The following is a 24,138-nucleotide window of genomic DNA, read 5'->3' as shown; positions in this document are numbered from 1 at the left end:
CGTGGGACGGACCAATCAAAGAGAGGATCCGCTGGACTTTGACCAATGAATGAAGACGCCGTTGAGGAAGAGCGGACAGGTGTGTAACTGGAGAGGACAGTCAAATAAAAGTGAAATCTGTTCCGACTGCCTTTACTTCAGATTTAACAGATGAAACAAAAATATTCAAATAAAATGCAATTAAATAAATAAATAATAATAAATGAATGAAAAAACGCCTTTAGTCACGTCGGAAGGAAAACCGACAGATTTAAATAGATTAAATAAAAAATAAATATAATAGTATATAATATAATAAATATAAAAATAATAGTAAATTAGTGAAAATTTAAAGTTTAAATAAAAAATAGTTAAAATAATAATAGATTAATGAAAAATGCCTTTAGTTCCGTCAGAAGAAAAATCTAGATTTAAAAAGATTAAATAGAAAAATTAAAAATAAATTAATACAATTAAAATAATACACAAATAAAATGTAGTTGTCAAAAAAAAAAAATTACAGATTAAATAAAAGCATTTAAAAAAAATGCCTTTAGTGAAACACTATTAATATAACGAGCTGCAGCTCAAAATACATGTTAGATGGAAACATTGTGCTTCATGATGGAGTTTGTAGCTTAATTCACTAGATTTGAAACAGTTTGAGCTGCAGTTCAATAGAAATCAGTTGAAAGCATCCAGTCTCTCATAACATTGACGTGAATGTTCAATTTATCAGTATATCTTGTAAAAAGTATTTAAGAAATGATTGCTGTATCTGATTGTAGTAGGTGTGTATAGAGTGATAGTCAAAGTAAAAAGAGCAAATGGGAGAAAGTTAAAGAGGGTAAACTTCATCATTCAGCTGAACTGTGCTCGTATGTTTCAAACACTTCGGCTCTTATATGTTCTTACTCTGCACATCTATAGAGTCCTTGAAAGTGCACCGTTTATTTCTTTAACTTTTACCAATGGTGTGACCTATTTCAGATGCACCAGAAATTACAACAACAGTTCTTCCGTACATATATTTAATAAATTATTGCTCGGGACAATACAGTAGTCGCTGGATGTTGGTGGGGACATGTCATAGCATCCTTACTAAATTCTACGCCCTTGAATAAGAATCAAATGAGATTCTACTGAATAAACTATTCTAAGTGATTTGATTTAAAATAACATTTTACTAGATACACTCAAATGACAACTTTCAGTTATGTTGTCAAATTTAAAGTTTGTCCAGTAGAATCTTAATAGAGTTTTAGAGGATACTTTCCCTTTAAATCTCTTTAGGATTGGTTCCATATGTAAAAATAATGACTTCTACATTTTTTTGTCCTATTCCACAGTATAGCTTGTTTTATTTATGCAACATGGACTGACAATTAAGCACAACACACACACACACACAGCTATAACACTTGTTATGTAAATGGACACAAACACACATATTTGCCTCAAAATGCTGATTGCACATGGAGCTCATATGATAAACACTTTTCTATTTCTTTTTCTGAACATAAATATAATTATGAATTCAAAAGTGATATTTTTAAGACACTACTGGCTTATACAGTATGTATATTAATTGAATGCTATTTTTATTCATATATATATATTATTTAATTTAAAATGCATTATTAATTACACATTATATTTATTAAAATAAACTTTATAATCATTTCTAGTGCAAATCTGCAGGCTTGAAAACATGTTTTACTCATATTTCAACTAAAAATCATTCTGATTGGGCATTTAAGGCATAGGAAGCATCACTGCTGAACTTTAATGTCAACATATCTTACCTTTCTACAAAACAAACAAAAACAGACAAAGTCAATGTTATGCATAATGGGGAGACGTGGTAAATGATTGGTCAGTTCTGATGCTTTCCTCTATGTTTGGAATGCATGCACTTGCTCACAAAAGCAAAGAATAGAACGACAGAAAATACGCTTTTATATTTCATAGTTCCTGAACTTCTGTAAAAGGCCTGAGGGAGCTTCACCAGCCCAGCGAAACCTGTGATGCCAATAATCATCTGTGAAACAGAAACATTACGGTAAAAAACAAATAACTGAAGAATTGTGAATAGCCATGAAAAAGCAATCTCTTACTGGATGGCGGTGACGGTTCAGACGGTTTCGCTCCATTCACGTTCACTGGATCTGGATCTTTTGCAGCCTCAAGCATCGGCTCTTTCTTGCTCCTCATGGCCCAATGCATTGACTGAAATGTCATTTTAGGAAACACATTAACGAGTTATTATAAATTGTAACAAATATACAATTTGTTGCATGACAGAATGCAGTGTTATTCCCATGCATCATCAGCGTCCTGTCATTCAAAGCAGCGACTAATAACACTCACTGTTTTAACAGAGTCGCTGAGCGCTTGCCACTCGCTGAACGGGATTGCAATTTGACTTCTGAGCCAGAGATCGTAATTCTTTCTTTTCTTCTCATCCGTGAGAACCTCTTTAGCCTCCTGTAACTTCTGGAACTCCTCCACTGCAAAAAAGTAACGGATTCAAACGCTCGCAAAAGTGACGTTCAGAATGAAGAAACTTTTTTACTTCATCTAGTTACTTCCTTCATTAATGTTGCTGGTCTTACTGTGAACGAGTGGAGAAAAGCAAAATGATTCGACTTTGTAATCTTTCATCATGTTAGTTTAGCTTAGTGCAAACCAAAAATAAATAAAATATAAGACAAAAATATAAATTACTTAATTAACAAATATTTAATATAAACTTTAATATAAATTTATTTAAAAACACCAAAAGTATTTTAGTTATTCATTATCAAAACTGTGCCAACACAATCCACTAAAAATGATTTTTAAATATTTTATTTGTATTTATTTATTTATTGTAAATTAATTTTGAAATTTAAAGTATTTTTAATTCATTGTAAATTGCATTTGTATTGTAAATTAAATCCCTTTCATTTTATTTAAATCTTTCATGATTTTACAGGACTTACTAAATACATTTCTTTTAATTATTTTATAAATTATATTTAAATATAGCTTTAAACTATTTAAATTACTTTTTATTGTAAAATGAATGACATTATTTCATTTTTATTTAATTCATGATTTTATAAGAATGACTAAATTGTTTTTTTAAACAGATTTAAACAATTAGAGGTCAATAATTGTCTAAGATCTGGCATTATATCGGTCATTGCCTATTGGAAGACCTAAATCAATCGACAACTGTGAATGTTTTTGGACAAAATTCATTGCAACTAATTAAAAAGTACATTAATATGGTAATCATTCAGAACTGTGGTGCATTTCAGAGCACTATGGTATTGGTGCAACATGTCTCAGTTTCTCTCTTAATGCAAAACCAAAAGAAATAGATTACATCTTTGCACAAAAATATGAATTATTATCTCTACCTGCTTTGGGGTTCTCTGGGTGTTTGTCGGGGTGGCAGGCCAGAGCTCTCACTTTAAACTCATTGACAATCTGTTCAGTCTATGGAACATGCATATATATATACATTTGTGTCAAGATTAGCATGTAATGACTCAATGAAAAGTCTGTTTGCTTCTGCATGTGCATGTCTTTAATCAATTACTATTACCAGCATGATGTCTCTGACACAAAAGCAACAGGCTGTTCTGCTGTCATCATTAGATGTGTAAAAAAACTTCTTCTGTCACATGCACGTTAATGCAATTATCAAATATTTTAACACTGTTTAAAAAAGATTAAATGAACAGACATATGTTGCAATAGCGATTATTATAGTTAAACCTTGCCCTTAAAGACACCGTAATAAACTAGGAGAAATAGTGAAACTCAAGCCCTAAATGAACTGTTATGAGTTGCAATAAGTTGTGTGTTTACCGTTGAGAGTTCATCGCAGCCGAGAAGCCCGTAATAATCCTCCAAATCCTCCTTTCTGCAGTTCAGTATCGCCTCCATGCCTCCTACACTCAACTACAACATCGAAAGTACCGTAAACTCCCGTAAACTAGTGCTTCTGCCAGGCGGCCGCAGCCAACAGAGCGCGCATGCGCGGTAGTATTTGGCGCTTTACGGTAGACGTGCTTTTAAATGGCCTGCGTGACGCACACGCGCTGACTCATACTAAAATACCATACTTGTGATTTAAATCTGTTAAATAGTAAAAACAAAACGAGTTTGACACAGATAATAATTCAATTGGGCTGAATTATCAAGTATTACCCTGACATTTCGACATGTTACCATGGTATTTTTGACGTAAATTCAAAAAGAGTGTCTTGTAATTTATAGAACACCATGGTATTGTATGTAAACATAATAATGGCAATAAAGTACTTTAAATGTCAAATTTAAATTTTACAACACATGTTCTGTAGGGACACAGCATATTATTTGTTTGTTTAAATGTAGAACAGGGATTTTAAATAAATAAATAAACAAAAGAAAAGGTTTCAAGTGTTTATAGTAGTTTTCATACATAAAGCAAATCATCAATTTATTTTCTAAACTCTTATTTCCATACAATAAAAATATATTTACCAGTTAAATTAATTTTTAATGTTGTGTGTTTAACACTAAATAAATAAATGCAAACGTATTTTCCATCCCTTTAAAAACTCTTAAGACTGGATAAATTAAATTAAATGAATAACTTTATAAGTAACTTCTTTGACTTTATTGGTAGGTAAGTCAATTCCAAAATGTTTTGTGTTTAGGTAACAGTGTATTTCTGCGGACGTCGCGTGCGCTCGGTCCAGCTGCTCGTGACGTGACGTCACATCATTACCGGAAGTTCTCCCGCGCTCCTCCTCCGGTCGTTCACTCTCTGGCGAAGATGGCGGACGGCGAAAATAAACGGGCCGAAGCCGCCGACGCCGCCGAGCCGCTTCCGAAGAGACCGAGAGTCCTGGATCCGCGCGGTGACCCGGAGCACGACGCAGCCGGCGGAACCGAGCCGGTGGAGGCGGAACTGGCGCTGATGGACGAGTCCCATCATCAGGCCTCACTGAACAACAACAACAACCTCACCGAACCAGAACCAGAACCCGAGCCCGAGCCCGAGCTCTCCGGTACAGCATTGCGTTCCCCAGTGATTTATTTTTTATAATTTACTGGTTATTTTGGGAGTTTTTTAATTGATTTCTCTCATGCTAAGCTAACAGTCAGGTTTAATACATGTAACGTTACACTCAGTTTTACCTTGTTTTTACATTTGTGCTGTTTGTATGTTTATTTAATATAATAGCAACTTTTTCGTGTTTTTTTATGGTTTTATAATAATAATTATATAGTTTTTATACAATTTATATATTTTTATTAACATTGAATTATTTAGTTATTAGTGTTATCATCATCATCTGTGGAGTTTAAATAATTATTTAATATTATAAAAACTTGTTTTAAAAGGTTTTATGTTTTACATTTAAGTGTGTATTATATTATGCAATTTTATTATTATTAAATATTTTGTTATCTATATTTAGATTTTATTGATTTGTGTATTTTATTATTTTATATAGCTTAAATATTTATTAAGTAAATATTATTTTTAATCTTGTATTATTTAATTAGTCTATTATTAAATAGTATTGTTGTGGTTATCTGTTGGGTTTGAATAATTATTTAATAACTTATTTTTAAGTGTTTTTTATACTTAAGTGTTTTATTATGTAATATAGTTACTAAGTAAATTCTATTTTATTTTATTATTTACCTATTCAGTTATTATTATTATTATTATTATTATTATTATTATTAATTTTAGAGGGCATGTCACACTTCTGTCACTTTTTTGACTTGTCATGTCAACAAAATATTTCATACGTTATTTGTACAGTTAGTTACATACTTTATTAAAATGTATTTAGTCACTATAATAATGCATTCTTGTTCTTCATGCTAATGTATGAAGCTGTAACTTCTGTACCAATCAATAATACTCTCCTTGTTTATTTATTAAAATCAATTTTCTTCAAAGAAATATAAAATAAGTGATTTATAGAATTAAATTTGAACAAAACTATTATTATAAGCACTAAGTCAAAGAAAATGTGCATAGTAACCATGTAGTGTAGTGGAATACAGCAAAGCCAGTTGTATTATGCTGCTATTGTTGCTGATATTCCTCTGTATAAACAGAGATCGATCTGAAATCGTGTTTTTGTGTGGTTCGCTCACAGACCTAATTGACGAAGGAGTCCATCCCAATGGCTTCACATCTCCTGATCTTCTTCACGATGATGATGACTGCTCGTCTCACGCCAGCTCCAGTGACTGGACGCCTCAACCACAGATCGGTCAGTTTAACTAGTTTCATCCTCCGTCGTCTGTAGTGCAAAACACTTAAGGACTTGTTTTATAAGATGGACCTAGAAAAACTTTTACAATTTCTTTCAGAAGTAAATTTTAAAGAATCTTTTATAGAATTTTGTATACAAAAATTTTAAATACATGCACACAAAATTATTCTCAACAGATTCGAGCCATCCTCATGATAACATCTTAATGTTTATATTGACAGGATGTGGTACAGCTTTATTTAATTTTTGTATTTTGTATTGTGTACTACTGTATTGTTTTTCTAATGTATAATCTTTGTTTGCCATGAAAGCAGATGTGGCCGTAGTGCACAATTCACAATATACGTTGTGCAAATTTTGTGTTTTGTGAATTAAATGAAAGCTTGGTTCTCTTTTAGGCTCGTATCGGTTCATTCAGCAGCACATCATGAGAGGAACCGACCCGAGGGCCATTTTGAAAGACCTGCTTCCCGAAACGGTCCTTCCTCCGGATCTCGACGACATGACGCTGTGGCAGATCATCATCAACATCTCAGAACCGCCCAAAAGAAAGAAACGCAAAGACATCAACACATTAGAGGACGTCGTCCGGCTCCTGAACGAGAGGAAGAAGATACTAGTGCTCACAGGCGCTGGGGTGTGTTTGTGATTTTTACTTTCAGACGCACTCTGAGTATGTGTCCAGTCTATCAAATATTGACTTGTTGCTCTTGTTCCTCCACAGGTGTCTGTTTCTTGTGGGATTCCTGACTTTCGGTCGAGAGACGGCATATACGCTCGACTCGCTGTGGACTTTCCTGACCTTCCTGATCCTCAAGCCATGTTTGACATAGACTACTTTAGAAGAGATCCAAGGCCTTTTTTCAAATTTGCCAAGGTCCGATACACTGCCTTCTCATTTGCATTTCAGCAAAGAATGGAAAACAATTACTGTAACGATACATTTTTAAATAACGCAGGACACTACAAGCAAACCCATAGTTTTTAATGCACTGGTGAATTTGATCTATTTTGTTTCCATAGTGGAAAGAAAAAATCCTAAACACAGTTTTAAGTGTTTATTTTATTGCACTTTATCTATATGCATCTGTAAATTTCATTTACAATACTTATCTTTAAAAACTTTTTTTTTTTTTTCTCCACTTCAGTAAAACTTGCATACAACAAACTTTACAGTTTTATTCCCATCAATATTCCAAAGGCTTTTACAGAGGGGTTTGTTCATGTACCATTTACCTGATATGCAATATTTTACTCCTAAAACATGGTGATTTTTTTTTTTTCTGGGAGAGTTCACCCAAAAATGCAAATTCTGTCATTAATTACTCACCATCGTGTCGTTCCAAACCTGTAAGACCTTCGTTCATCTTCTGAACACAAATTAAGATATTTTTGATGAAATTTGAGAGCTTTCTGACCCTCCGTAGACAGCAAGGGTCCTACCATGTTCAAGGCCCAGAAAGGTACCAAGAACATCAACAAAATAGTTCATGTGACATCAGTAGTTCAACCATAATTTTACGAAGCTAAAAGAATACTTTTTGTGTGCAAAGAAAACAAAAATAACGACTGCACCTTGTGTGCAAGCAGAGGAATACACACACATGCATCGTACTGTTGTGAACGCGTGTCGAAAACTGACACGGAAGGCAAGAAATTGTTGAATAAAGTCGTTATTTTTGTTTTATTTACACAAAAGTATTCTCGTAGCTTCATAACATTATGGTTGAATGGACTATTTAATCAATGTCCTTAATTACTACACTGTAAAACAATGACTGTGATTTTAACGAGAAAAGACTGTAAAAATGCTAGAGTAAAAACCTATTAATTGGTTAACAGTAAGTTCCCGTACTATATCTGATGAAAAACTGTGTTGGACGTTACATGTAATTTTACAGTAACGCACAGTTTTTGGAAGTGAAAAAGAATGTATAATTTACAGTGAAAAAACCTAAATTGATATTCCATGCGTTACATTTCACATTTGATGTTTTTTTTGTTGTTGATAAAAACTACGTTTCTTCTTAGTTTTTTCTTACCAGTTATGTAAATTAGGGTTGTATGTTACATCTAATGTTGTTAAATTAATGTTTATTGCATTATTTCAGTATAATGTGTGTTGGTATATTAACATTATATCAGTTAATGAAATACGGTTTTTAAATGTTAAATCCATAAAACTGTATTTTTACAGTAAAATTTTGGCAACCACAGCTGCCAGGTTTTTTTTTACTGTTTATTTTACGGAATGTTTTTTACAGTGTACCTTTATGGGCCTAGGAACATTTCAGTTAGCTTTCGGTCAGAAAGCTCTTATATTTCATCAAAAATATCTTAATTTCTGTTTCAAAGATGAATGAAAGTCTTAGGGATTTGGAACAACGTGAGGATGAGTAATTAATGACAGAATTTTTATTTTTGGGTGAACTACCCCTTTAACTGTAATATGTAAACAAAATCAAACAAGAATTTTGAACCTGAATGTTCAGATTTCCGTTCTGGAAATGTATGCAAATTATTGGACATTTAATTATATAATGCACTGTTTGCATATCAAAACGTGACATTTCAGAAAACTTGTAGTAGAAAACAATTGTCTTAATGTACTGCGATTAATCATCCGGGGAAAGTACGAGATCTGTTACCCTGTTCAGCAGTTGTCTTGCCATAAAGGTTTGCATTTACATTTATGCATTTGCATACATTTATGTATAAAAACTGCATAAATAACAATATTCTCTGTTTGCTTATACTTTAGGAAATCTACCCAGGACAGTTCCAGCCGTCTCCGTGTCACAGGTTCATATCAATGCTGGATAAGAAGGGAAGGTTACTGAGGAACTACACTCAGAATATCGACACACTGGAGCAGGTGGCTGGAATCCAGAAGATCATTCAGTGTCATGGTATATCTGCCCCTAATACCTTATTTAAACCTAGATATTCATTCATTCTGTCAGTATCTAGACTCTTTTATTATCCTCTGTTTTTTACTAATTATTTTAGGTTCCTTTGCGACTGCTTCCTGTCTTGTCTGTAAACATAAGGTTGACTGTGAAGCCATAAGGGAGGATATATTCAACCAGGTATGCTTGAGTATGAAAATTTAAAGGAATAGTTCACCCAAAAATGAAACTTTGCTAAAAATGCGATCACCTTCAGATCATCCAAGATTAGGATGAGTTTGTTTCTTCATCAGATTTGGAGAAATGTAGCATTGCATCAGTGTCTCAGCAATGGATGCTCTGCAGTGAATGGGTGCCGTCAGAACGAGAGTCCAAACAGCTGATAAAAACATCACAATAATCCACACCACTCCAGTCCATCTGGAGAAGACAAAAGCTGAAAAAAATCCATCATTAAGATGTTTTTAACTTCGAACCATTGCTTCTGGTTAAAACATGAGCCCATAATAACGCTTCCTCCAGTGAAAAAGCGGTCTGGTCTGAATCAGGAGAGAAATCTGCACGGATCAACATTAAGCACCGTTTACAAGCCAAAACAGTCCAAAATAGCTTGGACTTTTTCACTGGAAATTATGGACTCATTTTTTATCTGGAAGCAATGGTTTAAAGTTATTATCAGCTGTTTGGACTCTCATTCTGACGGCACCCATTCACTGCAGAGCATCCATTGCTGAGACACTGATGCAATGCTACATTTCTACAAATCTGATGAAGAAACAAACTCATCTAGATCTACATCTTAGACGGCCTTGAGTAAAATTTGCTGAAAATTTCATTATTGGGTGAACTATTCCTTTAATATGTGCTTGCAATTGTGTTGCGGCTCGTGAAACCGTGTTGTTCTGTTGCAGGTTGTTCCTCACTGTCCGAGGTGTCCGTCAGATGTCCCGTATGCTATCATGAAACCAGACATTGTCTTCTTTGGCGAGAACCTTCCAGAATTTTTCCACAGAGCCATGAAGCAGGATAAAGATGAGGTGGATCTTCTCATCGTCATCGGCTCCTCACTGAAAGTTCGGCCAGTGGCTCTCATACCCAGTACGTTCCAACTCTTGTTTTTTTTTCTGTGATTTATTTATTTTAATTTATTTTTTTTTTGTGTCTGCAGTAATTTGGGTTGCTTTTGAGTGTAAAAATGAAAGCTGTTGCGCATGATCATATGATGATAACTCAGAACTTAGGATTTTCTATTTTGAGTATATTCAGATATGACACATCAGATCAGGTTGAGACTCTCAAAGTAATTCTTCTTTACGCTCTAGATTAGAATATGCACACGCACAAATGAGATTTGAGTGTTTTCAGATGAAGAATATTGTTTTTGAAGTTTAACCAGCAATTTAACGGATACTAAAGATGGTATCATCAGTGATTCCCAAACATTTTTGTCAGCTATATTTTCTCATTTTAGTTCCCCTGAGATATTATTTAAATTATTTAAAAACACATTTGCATGTTCACCGTTCTCTCATGTTGATTAATTGTCACATGACATGCAGGCAAACAAGGTAATACTTTCCCGTTTTTTTCTTTTTATTAATTATATTTATTACTTTTAAAATATTCTTAAATCTTTAAGTAATTGTTCAATTTTGTTTTAAGATTGCATACTTGATGTAATTTTGTGTATGTTTTTAATATTATTAAACAATATACTTTGAATATTATACAATATACACTTTAATATGATTAAATTTTGAATTAGTATTTATATAATGTATTTAAATAAAATAAAAATAAATGATTTAATTTATAAAAATTAAAATAAATGTTATTTTTTATTTTTATTTAAAGGAAAAATTGTTCATGTAAAAGATGCTTAAAACCAAAGCAATACGATATTTATTTGTGTAAAGTTTAAGGTTTTCAAAAACTCTTTGCCAACATTATAAATGTACTTTTTATAATATTTTAAATGTTCTTTTAATAATATTCTTAATTTTTTTTGTGTGTTGTATTTTTACTTCATTTTAAATTCATTTATTTAAATGTAACACTTTTTATGATTTAATAAATGTCTTTTCATCAACTCATGAACTCTAGTATGGAAAATATATGTGACCCTGGACCACAAAACCTAAAATGCGGAATAAATAATCTTTCCATTGATGTATGGTTTGTTAGGATCGGACAATATTTGGCTGAGATACAACTATTTGAAAATCTGGAATCTGAGGGAGCAAAAAATCTAAATATTGAGAAAATCACCTTTAAAGTTGTCCAAATGAAGTTCTTAGCAATGCATATTACTAATCAAAAATTAAGTTTTTATACATTCACGGTAGGAATTTTACAAAATATCTTCATGGAACATGATCTTTACTTAATATTCTAATGATTTTAGGCATAAAAGAAAAATTTATAATTTTGACCAATACAATGTATTGTTGGCTATTGCTACAAATATACCCCAGCGACTTAAGACTGCTTTTGAGCTCCAGGGTCACATATAGTGAAATGATATTTGTCTCTCTAAAGGCTCCATACCTCATGACGTGCCTCAAGTCCTGATCAACCGCGAGCCGCTGCCGCACCTGAACTTCGACGTGGAGCTGCTCGGAGACTGTGACGTCATCGTGAACGAACTCTGCCATCGTCTGGGTGGCGACTTCGAGCAGCTGTGCTTCAGCTCGTCCCGTCTCAGCGAGATCACGGAGAAACCGTCTGCTCAGAGCCCGTCCACAGACGCTCAGGGGCCCGTCACAGGAGCGTCAGAGGACGCCCCAATCACTGAATGTCAGAATTCACTGTCTCCTAAGGAGGAGGAACCGCAAACAGCATCTTCCCCAGCAGCCAGAAGAACAAGCCCTCATCCAGAGCTGTTACCGGAAACTAACGCAGACCAGTTAGACTCCAACCCGAAAGAACATTCTCCACAGACAGCGAGCCCCTGTCCGGAGAGGAGAGCAGCACTGGACACTACTGATGACCTGAAGGAGGAAGAAACAGCAGATCGCCAACATGTTGAATTGCGGAGACGATGCTGGAGAAGCCGAATCTGTCAGAGTCCAATCAGCAAACGACTCGGAGGTAAAATCATTTTATTTATTTTTTTAAACACATTTTTGAGATGTTCCTGCTGTTATTAAGAATGATTTATTAGTGCATTTTATTGCAAATTACACAAAAATCATCAAATTAATCTTTAATCAAAATTAAATAGCATAATTCTTTATGTGCTATATTTATTTATTATATTTATATTTTACAGTATATTTTTATTATATCTAGACATATTATTTTTATTATATTTAATTATATATATATATATATATATATATATGTATGTATGTGTGTGTATATGTATCATGTTTTTAATATAAATGTTTTTTGTATGTATATTTATGTAATTTACATTATATTAATATACTTTTTATGTTTTCATTTATAATAAATATAAATATATATTAGTGCTGTGAAATTAATCACGATTAATCGCATCCAAAATAAAAGTTTTTATTTACATAATATATGTGTGTGTACTGTGTATATTTATTATGTATATATAAATACACACACAGTACATATTTAAAATATTTACATGTATATATTTATATTCATATCATTTATATTTTATATAAACGTAACATTTTTCTTAAATATACATGCATTGGTGTGTATTTCTATATACATAATAAATAAACACAGCACACACACATACTATGTAAACAAACTTTTATTTTGGATGCAATTAAATGTTTGACAGCACTAAAATTATTTGCATACATACAATTTTTTTTATTATAAATGTTATTTATTATATATTTTTATTGTTTATGTAGTTTATTTATATTATATTAATATATTTTATTATGTTTTATTTATAAATAGTTCTTAGGATAAATGTTACTTATTATATTTAGATTATGATGTTGTTTTTATTATATTTTTGAATGATTAAGTATTACGTGTTAAAATCACATTAGGTCGTTTGACGCAAGTCACTGTTCATATAAAAGATGCTTAAAACCAAAGCTATCAGAGATTTATTTCTGGAAAGTTTTCATTAGTTATTTTTCTGTTTTTGCAGCCTCGCAGTATTTATTTCAAGCACCGAACCGCTACATTTTCCACGGCGCCGAGGTTTACTCGAGTTCAGAGGACGAGTCGTCCAGTTCCTGCGGCAGCGACAGTGACGGCTCTCGCTACAGCGCGGACGCTTTGGAAAATGAAGACAGCGACGTGGAGGAAGACGAAGCACCGGTGACGGACAAAAACACAGACAGCCTCGCAGAGACAGTACAGGACAGTGAACACAAACGCCTTCAAACAGACTGCACAGCAGAAACAGACCTACAAACCACACAATAACTCACTAGCACTAGCTGCATTCAATGTGCTCAAGTCTGTTTTATATATTTTTGTATTTCCTCCCTCCCTGTTATGTCTTCTAATGCATGCGACTTCTTTCTTTTGTTCGGCTTATAAACCTTTCTTTTGGTTTACCACCAGTCTTTTTGTATTTTTGCATTTTGTAAAATATACGTTTAATTCTGGTGAATGTTTCTGCCTGAGAATTGAACTTGCCATGTAATCGCTTGGGATAAAAAAGGGAATGATTTTCAAACCAAAGATCACTTTTTCTGTATCGTTTTCATATTTTTCATATTTTCTCGTTGGATCTGTTCAGTGTGTCCAGCATGTGCACCAAACTGTGGCATTTTCAGACATTTGGCAGCTCCGGTCAGCCTACTGTTGAAGTCTTTTATACCCAGTAAAGTTTGATAGTCGTCAAACGGATGTTTTCCATTAGTTTTCAGTTTTTAAACCTATAGAAAGACATTATTTACATGCATTCACACTCAAAGTCCTCAAGCACTTAGTAAGTTCTGAATCAGTTTTTGGTTAATATGGCTGTCGATGTTGGTTGGTTTCTTAAATGCGGTGTCTTTTCCTGCTCTCGTTAACCTGGCATTAAAATCTTTATAACACTGTTAAGTTATAAGAGCAACACGATTTCATGATTCCCTCGTGCAGTTGATGCAGTTTTGGTTGTTTATTCATAATCTCATTTCTTTAATGTTCAAAAATAAGAATTTTCATGTCAGATTTTGTGTTTACGTTAATGCAGATTGGCGATGCTGCAAAAGAGTAAATGAATACTTTTGTCACCAAATACAGACTTCACCAATGTAGCATTTTTGACTCATCACTCATCCTTGAGCTAAACACTGTACATGATGCATGCAAGTTTTAATTAAGAATGATAGAGAAGTATTTTGCTTGGTAATAAAATACTGAAGAGTTTGCAGAATGATCAGTTGAAGCTGTGTTTAAGTAGAGGGTCGTGTGAAACTATAGTGTATGAAACTATTTCATACAGTTGTATTTTTAAAAATATGTACTGTATTCTACATTTATTCTAGTGTTTGAATTATGAGGTTACAAGTTTTATTAAAGCAAATTTCAATTAATAGTTTTAAGTTAAAGGATGTAATAGATGACTTGGTGTTTAAAGAGCATCTTGATGAACCTGGACTGCAGGCAACTAGCAAAAATTTAGTGTTATTACTAAATAAATAATCCTTGATAAAATCCTTGATTAAATAACTGACTTTGCAGCTTTATTTGGCGGAAAACGCATATGTATAGTTTTAAATATTAACATTGTTGTAGGTAAATTAAGTAATAGATCTAGCAAGTGTGTTGTTTAAAAAAGTCAATTACAAATCCATTAATTAAAATTAAACATTTTTATTAACAAAAATACATTAATAATGCTTAAATTAAATAGAATTTAATGCATTTTGTTCATAAACTTACTTCTTATTAACTTGTTAATTTTTCTTAATAATTGATATTTTATTAATTTTGTTATATTTTATTAATATTGTATTGTTTTTTAAAACAACATAATACATCATTTTAATTAGCCTGTTATTTATATAGTTATATATAACAAATCCATTAAGACTTAGAGTATTTAATTAATTGCTTTAAATTCGCAGTATATTTTTTTAAATATAGTTTTGAAAATTGCAGTAGAAAAGGCAACTATATCAAAATTAATTTTATGTTGGTTTTGATTGCTTCTGTTGTCCTCGTTTGTGACCCTGGAGCTCAAAAGCAGACTTAAGTCGCTGGGGTATATTTGTAGCAATAGCCAACAATACACTGTATGGGTCAAAATGATTGATTTTTCTTTTATGCCAAAAATCATTAGGATATTAAGTAAAGATCATGTTCCATGAAGATATTTAGTAAATTTCCTACTGTAAATGTATCAAAACTTAATTTTTGATTAGTAATATGCAATGCTAAGGACTTAATTTGGACAACTTTAAAGGTGATTTTATCTATATTTGTATTTTTTTGCACCCTCAGATTCCAGATTTTCAAATAGTTGTATCTCAGCCAAATATTGTCCGATCCTAACAAACCATACATCAATGGAAAGATTATTTATTCAGCTTTCAGATGGTGTATAAATCTCAATTTCAGAAAATGTACCCTTATGACTGGTTTTGTGGTCCAGGGTCACAGAATCTAGAATAAATCAATAAATAAATCTTCATTTATAAAATTAAATACATAAAATTAAATATTCGATATTTATGCCGGCGATGGACTTTTATTTTGCCATGCGGACTGTTGTTTTGACACGTCCGCCATTTAACGGAAGTCCGTATCGGATCTCGCTTCGGATTGACAACAAAACAAACAGGAGTGAAACTGAAGCGGTAAACATGCGTCTGTCATCGCTGAGCTGAAGCGGGTTTGAGACATGGACTGCTAAAGCTCTCTCAGTGCGGCAGCAGCATGGAGGAGATGGAGGGGATCGAGGATGATAATCATAACTGTCGCGCGGAGGCAGTGAGTGTGTGTTCACCTGCGCAGGTGTGTGTGGACTCGGACTCCAGCAGTGACACCTGTGAGTCCGACAGCTCGGCCACATCTGCGCTGCTGCTCAGCTCCGCTTCCAAGTTCCGTAAGTTACACCAACAAACCTCTGTTTGTCAATCTGCGCTGGCTACCGATAGGTGCTCGGATCAGATTCAAGTCATTAATGTTTGCCTACAAACCCAGCTCTGGCTCTGCAGCCCTTTAACTAAACTCTTCACTTCAGACTTATGTGCCTCTAGAAGCTTTATTGTTCATCCCGAAGAGACACAAAATCACTTTCACAGACTTTTACATTAACTGTTCCCTCCTGCCCAACTCAATCCCAGCAGCTCAGTCCTTATCCAGCTTCTAAACACATCTCTTCCGTCTTTATTTGACCCTCTAACTCTAGTGCACTCTATGCTAATTCTATTCTTTAAAAAAAAAAAAAAAACTTGCCCCTTTTAGACTTGCACTTTATTAACTAACTTTTTTATCATTTCTATTAGATTTTTTTTTTTTTTTTTGAAAAAGGAAGCAGTGATGCCTAAATTTGTTGTTAAAATGTGTTCATAAAATATTTTATTAATTGTATCATTATTTGTATACATTTTTATTAATTTTGTGTATATATATATATATATATATATATATATGTTCATAAAAATTACTTTTCATTAATTTGATTGATTTTGTATTGCTTTTTAAAGCAAAATAATAAATAATTTAAATTATGTGTGTTGTTTATATTTATATTTATTTACAGTGCCGTTCAAAAGTTTGGGATCAGCAAGATTTTTAATGTTTTTATTTTTTAAAAGTGTCTTTTGCTCATCAAGGCTGCATTTATTTGATCAAAAATAGAGAAAAAAGCAGTAATATTGTGAAATGGTATTGCAACAGTTTTTCTTCAGTGTCACATGATCTTTCAGAAATCATTCTGATTTATTATCAATGTTGGAAACAGTTGTGCTGCTTAATTTTGTGATACCTTTTTTAGGATTCTTTGGTGAATAAAAAGTTAAAAAGAACAGCATTTTCAAAATAAAAGTCTTTTCTAACAACGTCTTTTTATCCAGTTTACACATATTTGCTGAATAAAAGTATTAATGTCTTTAAATACTTCATAAAGAATTTGTGTAAGCCATAGAGAGTAGTTTGGTAAAAGCTTCTGTTTGTGTGACGATGTCTAGTCTTGAACGCGATGACAGCAGAAGAATACAGGACGGTTTACTGGCCAAAGCTAGAGCGAGCCATTGAGCATCTGCTCACTCAAAGCCCGATGGACCACATCTCCATCTCATACGAACAGATCTACAGGTCAGTGCTGCTTCGCTCCTGAACGAGTCCGAGCGTGCTGCTCACGTGTGTTTTAATACGTCCTCGTGTTCTTCTTCCAGTCACGTTTATAAGTGCGTGTGCCAACAGCACTCAGAGCTGCTCTACAACGACCTGATGTGGAAGATCACGTCTCATCTAGAACAAGTGTCTTCTGAGCTACAGGTCAGTGCACAGACGCATTTAAACCTGCTTGTAGTGCTTCTGTTGTGGGTAAATAAAGTCATCTACCCCAATGACATCGTTCTTTCACAGTCATATGATGTTTGTGATTTATACATTGATATACATGGCAAAATATTATTTTTCAAATTTATTTAAAAATTGTAATAAAGTCATCTTTGTTCACGTGTTTTTTAACCAAAAAACATATATATATTTTTTTTATAAGAAGCAAAATAAATGTCTAAAATGCATATAACTTTTCTTTAAATATGTTTAAACATTTTTAATTAACTTTTTATTAATTGTATTATTTTCCTATTATACTAATGTTTTTATACATTTTAATAATTCTGTTTTTGTTAAAAAAAATAAAAATAATGAATGCCTAAATGGAATATAATTTGTCATTAAAAATCTGTTCATAAATGTTTTGAGATATACTTTTTTTGTATAATTTCTATTAGATTTTGGTTGTTTTTATTTTTTTTAGAAAAAGGAAGCAGTGATGCCTAAATTTGTTGTTAAAATGTGTTCATAAAAATAATAATAATAATCTTCTATTGTATTATTATTTTTATTAATTTTATTTGTTTTCTTCTTGAAAAAGCAAAGCAATAAACGCCTAAATTAAAGATAATTTGACATTCAAAATGTCAATAAAAATACTTTTATTTATTTTCTATTTTATTATTGTTTTTATAATTTTGTAAAAAAAAAAAAAAATATATATATATATATATATATATATATATATATATATATATATATATATATATATATATATATATATATATATATATATATATATATATATATATATATATATATATATTTTTTTTTTTTTTACAATAAATACCTAAATTGGAAAAATGAATAAAATGCTGTTGTCTCATCTCTTCTGAAGGCCAGCCCACCAGAACATTTAATTGAAAACTTTAACCTGGCTCTGACGCAGTACACAGCCGCCCTGCACTGCATCGTTCCCGTCTTCATCTATATGGTAAAATGCCAATACTCTAAAATGAATGCCTTTGAAAGCGCATCTGTCACTGAATACTTTCAATGTACCTTGTTCTGACAAAAAAAAGCCAATACTCTGTGTTTTTGAATATAATTGTTATCGTGACACTTTCCATGTTTTGCAAGATCATCTGAATTCTGTATTCATTTATCTGCATTTTAACCTGATTTTGTTAAAGAACAAGTTCTACATTGAGACGAAGCTGAACCGCGACCTGCGGGACGATCTCATGAAGCTCTTCTCCGATCACGTAGCAGAGAAACACGTCAGCACGCTGCTGCGTGAGTGCAAAAACACAGTCTTCTGACTTTGCAATGCATTTTGTAAATATATTAATTCAAGTGGGGTTTTTTTTGTTTTTTCCTCAGCTCTTCTTAAAAAGGCTCATTCCATGCCGTTTCAAGTCAAACCATCAACTATGGCGAGTGTTGTGAAAGGTCTTTACGCCCTCCGGCCAGGTGAGAGGATTTTTCTTTCCTTGTGGTTGTAATGCAGGTGTGAGTTGACTCTGCTGAAGCTAAATGTCTCTGTGTTTGTTATTCTGAACAGATCGGTGAATTACAGTTACAGTGGGTTTGTTTCGTGTCATTTGCATGCAGCATTTGCATTAACCAAACATTTCTCCAGTACAACATACCTCTGTTATATTAAAATAGAATTAAAATAGAGAGTGCTAGAATTAGAGGGTCAAATAAAGAAATAAATGTTATCTGTTTATTGTTTTTCAGATGTATGTTAAGCTGTAGCTGCTTTCTTTAAAAAATTAAAAAAATAAATAAATAAAAAGGGGGGGAAAAGCAACATTTACAGTGGCCCCAAAAACTATTCGGACACTTTAGTCACTTAGATTTAATTGCATGGTTGCATACAAAATATCGATCCAAGAGACATCTGCAAGCAAACAATGCTGGAGCTTTTCTCAGAACTCACTTCATTTTTCTCTTTAAACTCACTAAGAACCTGTTCCACAAAGTCTGACAACCAGGACTTTTTGTATTCATTTACAACAATAAATTTGTTGTTTCATATTTCATGTAGTTAAATTTTTATATATAAACAGTGCTATTTTTAATTAATATATTTTTGTATTTTATATACATAAAAAAATTATGTGTGTGTATTTATGTATATAAAATACAAAAATATGTTAATTAAAATTTTTTATTTATAAACAGTACTATTTTTAATTAATATATTTTTGTATTTTATATACATAAATACACACACACACACATATACACACACATATATATATATATAATGTATGTATATATATGTGTGTGTGTGTGTGTGTGTATTTATTTATGTATATAAAATACAAAAATATGTTAATTAAAAATATATAGATATTTATTTCTTATTCAAGCAATTACAAATGTAAAACACACGGTAGGTAGATAGATAGAATAGATAAAATAGATCGATCTATCTATTGACTTCTAAAGATACATGCAGTTAATTCAGTTGAATGCAGTAATCCATTGACAGAAAGGTGTCATACAAGATTTACACATGGATATTTATTAAAAGATGAAGAACCACCATCATGCCTAACTTGCCAAACTAAAATGACTGTGAAACATATTTTATTGGATTGTACTGTTTTTAATGTAAATAGGCAACGGTTTTATTCAGAGGTGTGTTTATCTAATTTATTTAAAAATGTATCTCCTGAATGTATTTTAGAATTTTTGTCTAGAGTACATCTGAAGTGTCTTTTATAACCTTTTGTTAATTGTATACCTTGTATAATTTATTCAGAGATCGCCATGAAAATAGCCTTGATGCTGGCGTGGCGTTAAAAAGTGAATAAATAAATAAATCCATTGACAGCCCTATAAATGCATTTTAAGAAGTTACTGAATTAAATCGCTGTTCTGAGTGCACAATAACCACAAATTGAAATGGTTGTCTTGCCAACAGTTTCCACTTCTAACATATTTCTTTTTGAAATGCACCAGAGTAGTTTAAGTAGTGCGTTTTAAGTCGAGATGCATTCTGTTAGGATCTCATGCTCATGTTTTGTTTTCTTGTAGACTGGGTTCCTCTTGCTCCGGCTCTGTTCTCTAGATTCATTCCTCAGATCGATCCTCCTGCTCTTGAATCTCAGCTCCCGCATTACGCCGATCAAGATAAAAAACTGCAGATGGAGCTTTTTCACAACGGCTTCTCCAGGTACCGCTGTCTGCAAACCTCCAGCTGTGTCTGTAAGTGCTGCCAGATCACATGACCGTCTTCACCTGTTTTGCAGGGGCGATCAGTCACGGAAGCGAGCGAGCGAAGAATCGTGACAGCGAAGTGGACGTTTACACTACTTCAGTGAGAAGACACCAACACGCCTGTGATCACGAAGCGTCCCGATACACTCGCCGACGAGCTGCTGCCATTTAAGCCTACGTAATTCATTAACAATCACTTCACAACAGACTTTATCTGATACAGAGACACTTCATCTCTTCATACAGTCCTTTGGGAATTCTCAGTTGTTTTGAGAGTTCACAAAAACATTACACAAACACGAGCATCATCTCTACGGCCTTTGTGGGATTGCCTCTTTTCTCTTGTCTGGATTTGTTTAACAGTATTTATCATATTTCCAGGTTGATTTATTCTATCAAGCGGGCTGTTTTCGCTTCCTCCTCACTTTTCCTTACTTTGTCGTTCAGTGAAATCCTCCGGTTTGCTGTGATTTCAGTAAGGGTGGTTATAGACTGCAGTAACGTGATGTTGGATCCAGAATGTCTTATCGGGTGATGAATGAAGGGGTTCAAAATCCAGATTTTTACCCAATTATTTAATTTTTTTGTTTTAGGATCACTACTGTAATTTTAAACAGTTTTAGATAATAATAACGTGCCTTTGGCTGTTCGCCTTTTTTCCTTTTTAAGTGAAATGTGAAATGTAAGTCAATCATTTATTATGACAGCTGTTGATTTTTTTTTTTTTTTTTTTTTTTTTTTTTTGGCGCTTCAATAGAAGAAAAGTCACACGTTGAATCTGGAAGCTCAAAAGTTTGTGAAAAACCGCACCGAAAAAGGACATCTGAAATGCAGGTGTGATATAAAGGGCTGCTAATAATTTATCTGAAATAAACTCATGACACTGAAACAAGAATTGTGTGTAATAACTTTCATTAAGTCATTAAAAAGCAATATTATATAATATAATGCTAAATAGATCATTAGTTAATGCAAATTTTATTCAGAAATTTTCATATTTTAATGTATGCGAGGTATAATATAAGCATTATATAGTAATGTTATTATAATAACTTAATAAAAAATTATTATAAACCAAAAACGAAGCAAATACTTTTTGGAATAAACACTTTAATCTGACATTAAAATTATTAATAACTTACAGTGAGTCTTTAACAAGCTGTATTAAGTTATATAATGTTAAATAGATCATTAGTTAATGCACATTTTATTCATATATTTTCATATTTCAAAGTATATGGAGTATATTTAGGCATAATAATGTTATTCTAATATTGTTTCTGGCTTAATAAAAATGATTAAAACGTGAAACATTGATCATATTATGGGAAATTTCTGTTTAACTTAGCTTAAAGACAGTTAAACTAAAGCTGTGTGTGTAAAATAATATTTTTTACGAGAATTTCATTATAACCTCATTATAAAACGGTGTATGAAATGAGCAAAATGGCAAGCAGAACACTTGAAAATAATCAGTTATTAACAAATTGAATATGATCCATCTCACTTGTTTTTGTAATTTTCTATTGTTTTGTATTATAGTTAAACTCTAAAAGCATTACAGTGTATGTTTTGCATTGCAATAAAGATAATTGATGAGAAAATTGTCATGTAATAATTTAATGAAAAATGTAATTGTCTGCAAAACAGGACAATTCATTATTAAGTTGAATATGTTATTCATGGAGTTCCCAGTTTCTCATAGTAAACTTGGAAATATTGGGAAATTTTATATTTCATTTCCAAACCTGGAAAAGAATGAAATCTTGTAGTGAATGCGAGTTTTTGTAGTTGTGCTCAGCTCTGAATTTTGTATTTGTTTGTTCACAGATCTCTAAATATCTACAATCGTGATCAGAATTGTTGGTACACTTGGTAAATATGATCAAACAAGGCTGTGAAAATAAACCTGAATTATTAATGATCTTTTATTTAAAAAATTCACATAAATCTAACCTTTCATTGAACTAAAATGAAAATATCATTATGAAATAAATGTTTTTCTGAAATACACGTTGGACACAATTATTGGTTCCCCTAGAAATTATTATGAGTAAAATATCTCTGAAGTATATTCCGATTCAAATTCACAATTTTGAGCTCTCCAGGGTGATTATGAACATGAAATTATCCAGCCGTGGCTTCCTGTTTCACAGAAATATAAATAGGAGGGAAAACAAAGCCCAAATTCCCTTAATCATCCATCACAATGAGAAAAAACAAAGAATATATTTCTGATGTGCAGAAAAAGATAATTGAGCTTCACAAATTAGTGAAGCGGCTTTAAGAAAAGAGCTAGAGCAGTGAAAATTCCCATTTCCACCATCAGGGCAATAATTAAGAATTTACAATCAACATAAAATGTTACAAAACTGCCTGGAAGAGGACGTGTGTCTATATCGTCCTAATGCACGGTGAGAAGGAGAGTTTGAGTGGCTAAAGACTCTACAAGGACCACAGCTGGAGAATTGCAGAAAATAGTTGAGTCTCGGGGTCAGAAAACCTTAAAAAAAATTGTCAAACAGCACCTACATCAGCACATGTTGTTTGGGAGGGTTTCAAGAAAAATTCTCCTCGCTCATCCAAAAACAAACTCCAGCATATTCAGTTATCAGACACGACTGGAACTTCAAATGGGACTGGCTTCTATGGTCAGATGAAACTAAAACATGAGCTTTTTAGCAGCAAACACTCAAGATGGGTTTGGTGAACACAGGGATAAAAAGTACCCCATGTGTACAATGAAATATACTGCTGTATTTTTGATGTTGTGGGCCTATATTTCTGCTGGAGGTCCTGGACATCTTGTTTAGACACATGGCATCATGGATTCTATCAAATACCAACAGATAAAAAATCTACACCTGATTGAATCTTATAACGGGCCATGTTTGGATCTTCCATCAGGACAATAATTCAAAAATAAACCTCAAAACCAACACAAAAATGGGTCACGGAGCACAAAATGAAGCTTTTGCCATCGCCATGCAGTGAATGGGTGCCGTCAGAATGAGAGTCCAAACAGCTGATAAAAACATCGCAATAATCCACAAGTAATCCACACCACCAAAAGAAACAAATCCATAATTAAAATGTTTTTAACTTCAAACAATTACTTCCAACTAAAATACGAGTCCATAATAACGCTTCCTCCAGTGAAAAAGTGCATCTCTGTTGTCTCTCACATCAAAATCCAGCCACATATTTGTTTAGAGCTGTTTTGGCTTGTAAACGCTGCTTGATCTGTGCAGATTTCTCTCCTGATTCAGACCAGAACACTTTTTCACTGGAGGAAGCGTTATTATGGATTATGGACTCGTATTTTAGTTAAAAACATCTTATTG

At 32.7% G+C, this 24,138-nt stretch overlaps 3 protein-coding genes across 3 annotated transcripts; 2 read left to right on the top strand and 1 right to left on the bottom strand.

The window, feature by feature from the left end:
* Window positions 1–30: 30 nt before the first annotated feature.
* sirt1 (sirtuin 1) lies at window positions 31–14,364 on the top strand. The gene is made up of 10 exons (XM_058794869.1): window positions 31–79; window positions 4,677–5,030; window positions 6,141–6,257; window positions 6,659–6,897; window positions 6,985–7,137; window positions 9,022–9,169; window positions 9,270–9,349; window positions 10,081–10,267; window positions 11,708–12,259; window positions 13,260–14,364. The coding sequence occupies exons 1-10, from the start codon at window positions 46–48 to the stop codon at window positions 13,538–13,540; spliced, it is 2,145 nt and encodes a 714-aa protein (XP_058650852.1). The 5' UTR covers window positions 31–45; the 3' UTR covers window positions 13,541–14,364.
* On the bottom strand, window positions 1,005–4,064 carry dnajc12 (DnaJ (Hsp40) homolog, subfamily C, member 12). The gene is made up of 5 exons (XM_058794878.1): window positions 3,841–4,064; window positions 3,387–3,465; window positions 2,350–2,489; window positions 2,097–2,208; window positions 1,005–2,020 (listed from the first exon to the last, which is right to left on the bottom strand). The coding sequence occupies exons 1-5, from the start codon at window positions 3,916–3,918 to the stop codon at window positions 1,938–1,940; spliced, it is 492 nt and encodes a 163-aa protein (XP_058650861.1). The 5' UTR covers window positions 3,919–4,064; the 3' UTR covers window positions 1,005–1,937.
* Window positions 14,365–15,842: 1,478 nt separating the features above from the next.
* Window positions 15,843–22,409, top strand: cacul1 (CDK2 associated cullin domain 1). Its single transcript, XM_058794876.1, has 8 exons — window positions 15,843–16,157; window positions 17,245–17,371; window positions 17,452–17,554; window positions 18,459–18,554; window positions 18,754–18,856; window positions 18,944–19,033; window positions 20,612–20,750; window positions 20,827–22,409. The coding sequence occupies exons 1-8, from the start codon at window positions 15,989–15,991 to the stop codon at window positions 20,864–20,866; spliced, it is 867 nt and encodes a 288-aa protein (XP_058650859.1). The 5' UTR covers window positions 15,843–15,988; the 3' UTR covers window positions 20,867–22,409.
* Window positions 22,410–24,138: the final 1,729 nt, after the last annotated feature.

Source organism: Onychostoma macrolepis, chromosome 13 (genome assembly GCF_012432095.1).
Source record: "Onychostoma macrolepis isolate SWU-2019 chromosome 13, ASM1243209v1, whole genome shotgun sequence".
NCBI classification, from domain to species: Eukaryota; Metazoa; Chordata; class Actinopteri; order Cypriniformes; family Cyprinidae; genus Onychostoma; species Onychostoma macrolepis.
The sequence above is the reverse complement of the archived record's forward strand: the minus strand, read 5'-3'. Positions and strand labels throughout refer to the sequence as shown.

Bases quoted from the DNA above. Each gene is read 5' to 3' on its own strand.
- sirt1 (XM_058794869.1), top strand. From the start codon at position 46: ATGAATGAAGACGCCGTTGAGGAAGAGCGGACAG. The intron at 7,138-9,021 runs GTCCGATACACT...CTTATACTTTAG, and splicing joins CTTTTTTCAAATTTGCCAAG to GAAATCTACCCAGGACAGTT. The intron at 10,268-11,707 runs GTACGTTCCAAC...GTCTCTCTAAAG, and splicing joins GCCAGTGGCTCTCATACCCA to GCTCCATACCTCATGACGTG.
- dnajc12 (XM_058794878.1), bottom strand. From the start codon at position 3,918: ATGGAGGCGATACTGAACTGCAGAAAGGAGGATTTGGAGGATTATTAC. The intron at 2,490-3,386 runs GTAGAGATAATA...ACTTTTTTGCAG, and splicing joins CCCAGAGAACCCCAAAGCAG to TGGAGGAGTTCCAGAAGTTA. The intron at 2,209-2,349 runs GTGAGTGTTATT...ATGACATTTCAG, and splicing joins TCAGCGACTCTGTTAAAACA to TCAATGCATTGGGCCATGAG.
- cacul1 (XM_058794876.1), top strand. From the start codon at position 15,989: ATGGAGGAGATGGAGGGGATCGAGGATGATAATCATAACTGTCGCGCG. The intron at 19,034-20,611 runs GTGAGAGGATTT...GTTTTCTTGTAG, and splicing joins TCTTTACGCCCTCCGGCCAG to ACTGGGTTCCTCTTGCTCCG. The intron at 20,751-20,826 runs GTACCGCTGTCT...CCTGTTTTGCAG, and splicing joins TTTCACAACGGCTTCTCCAG to GGGCGATCAGTCACGGAAGC.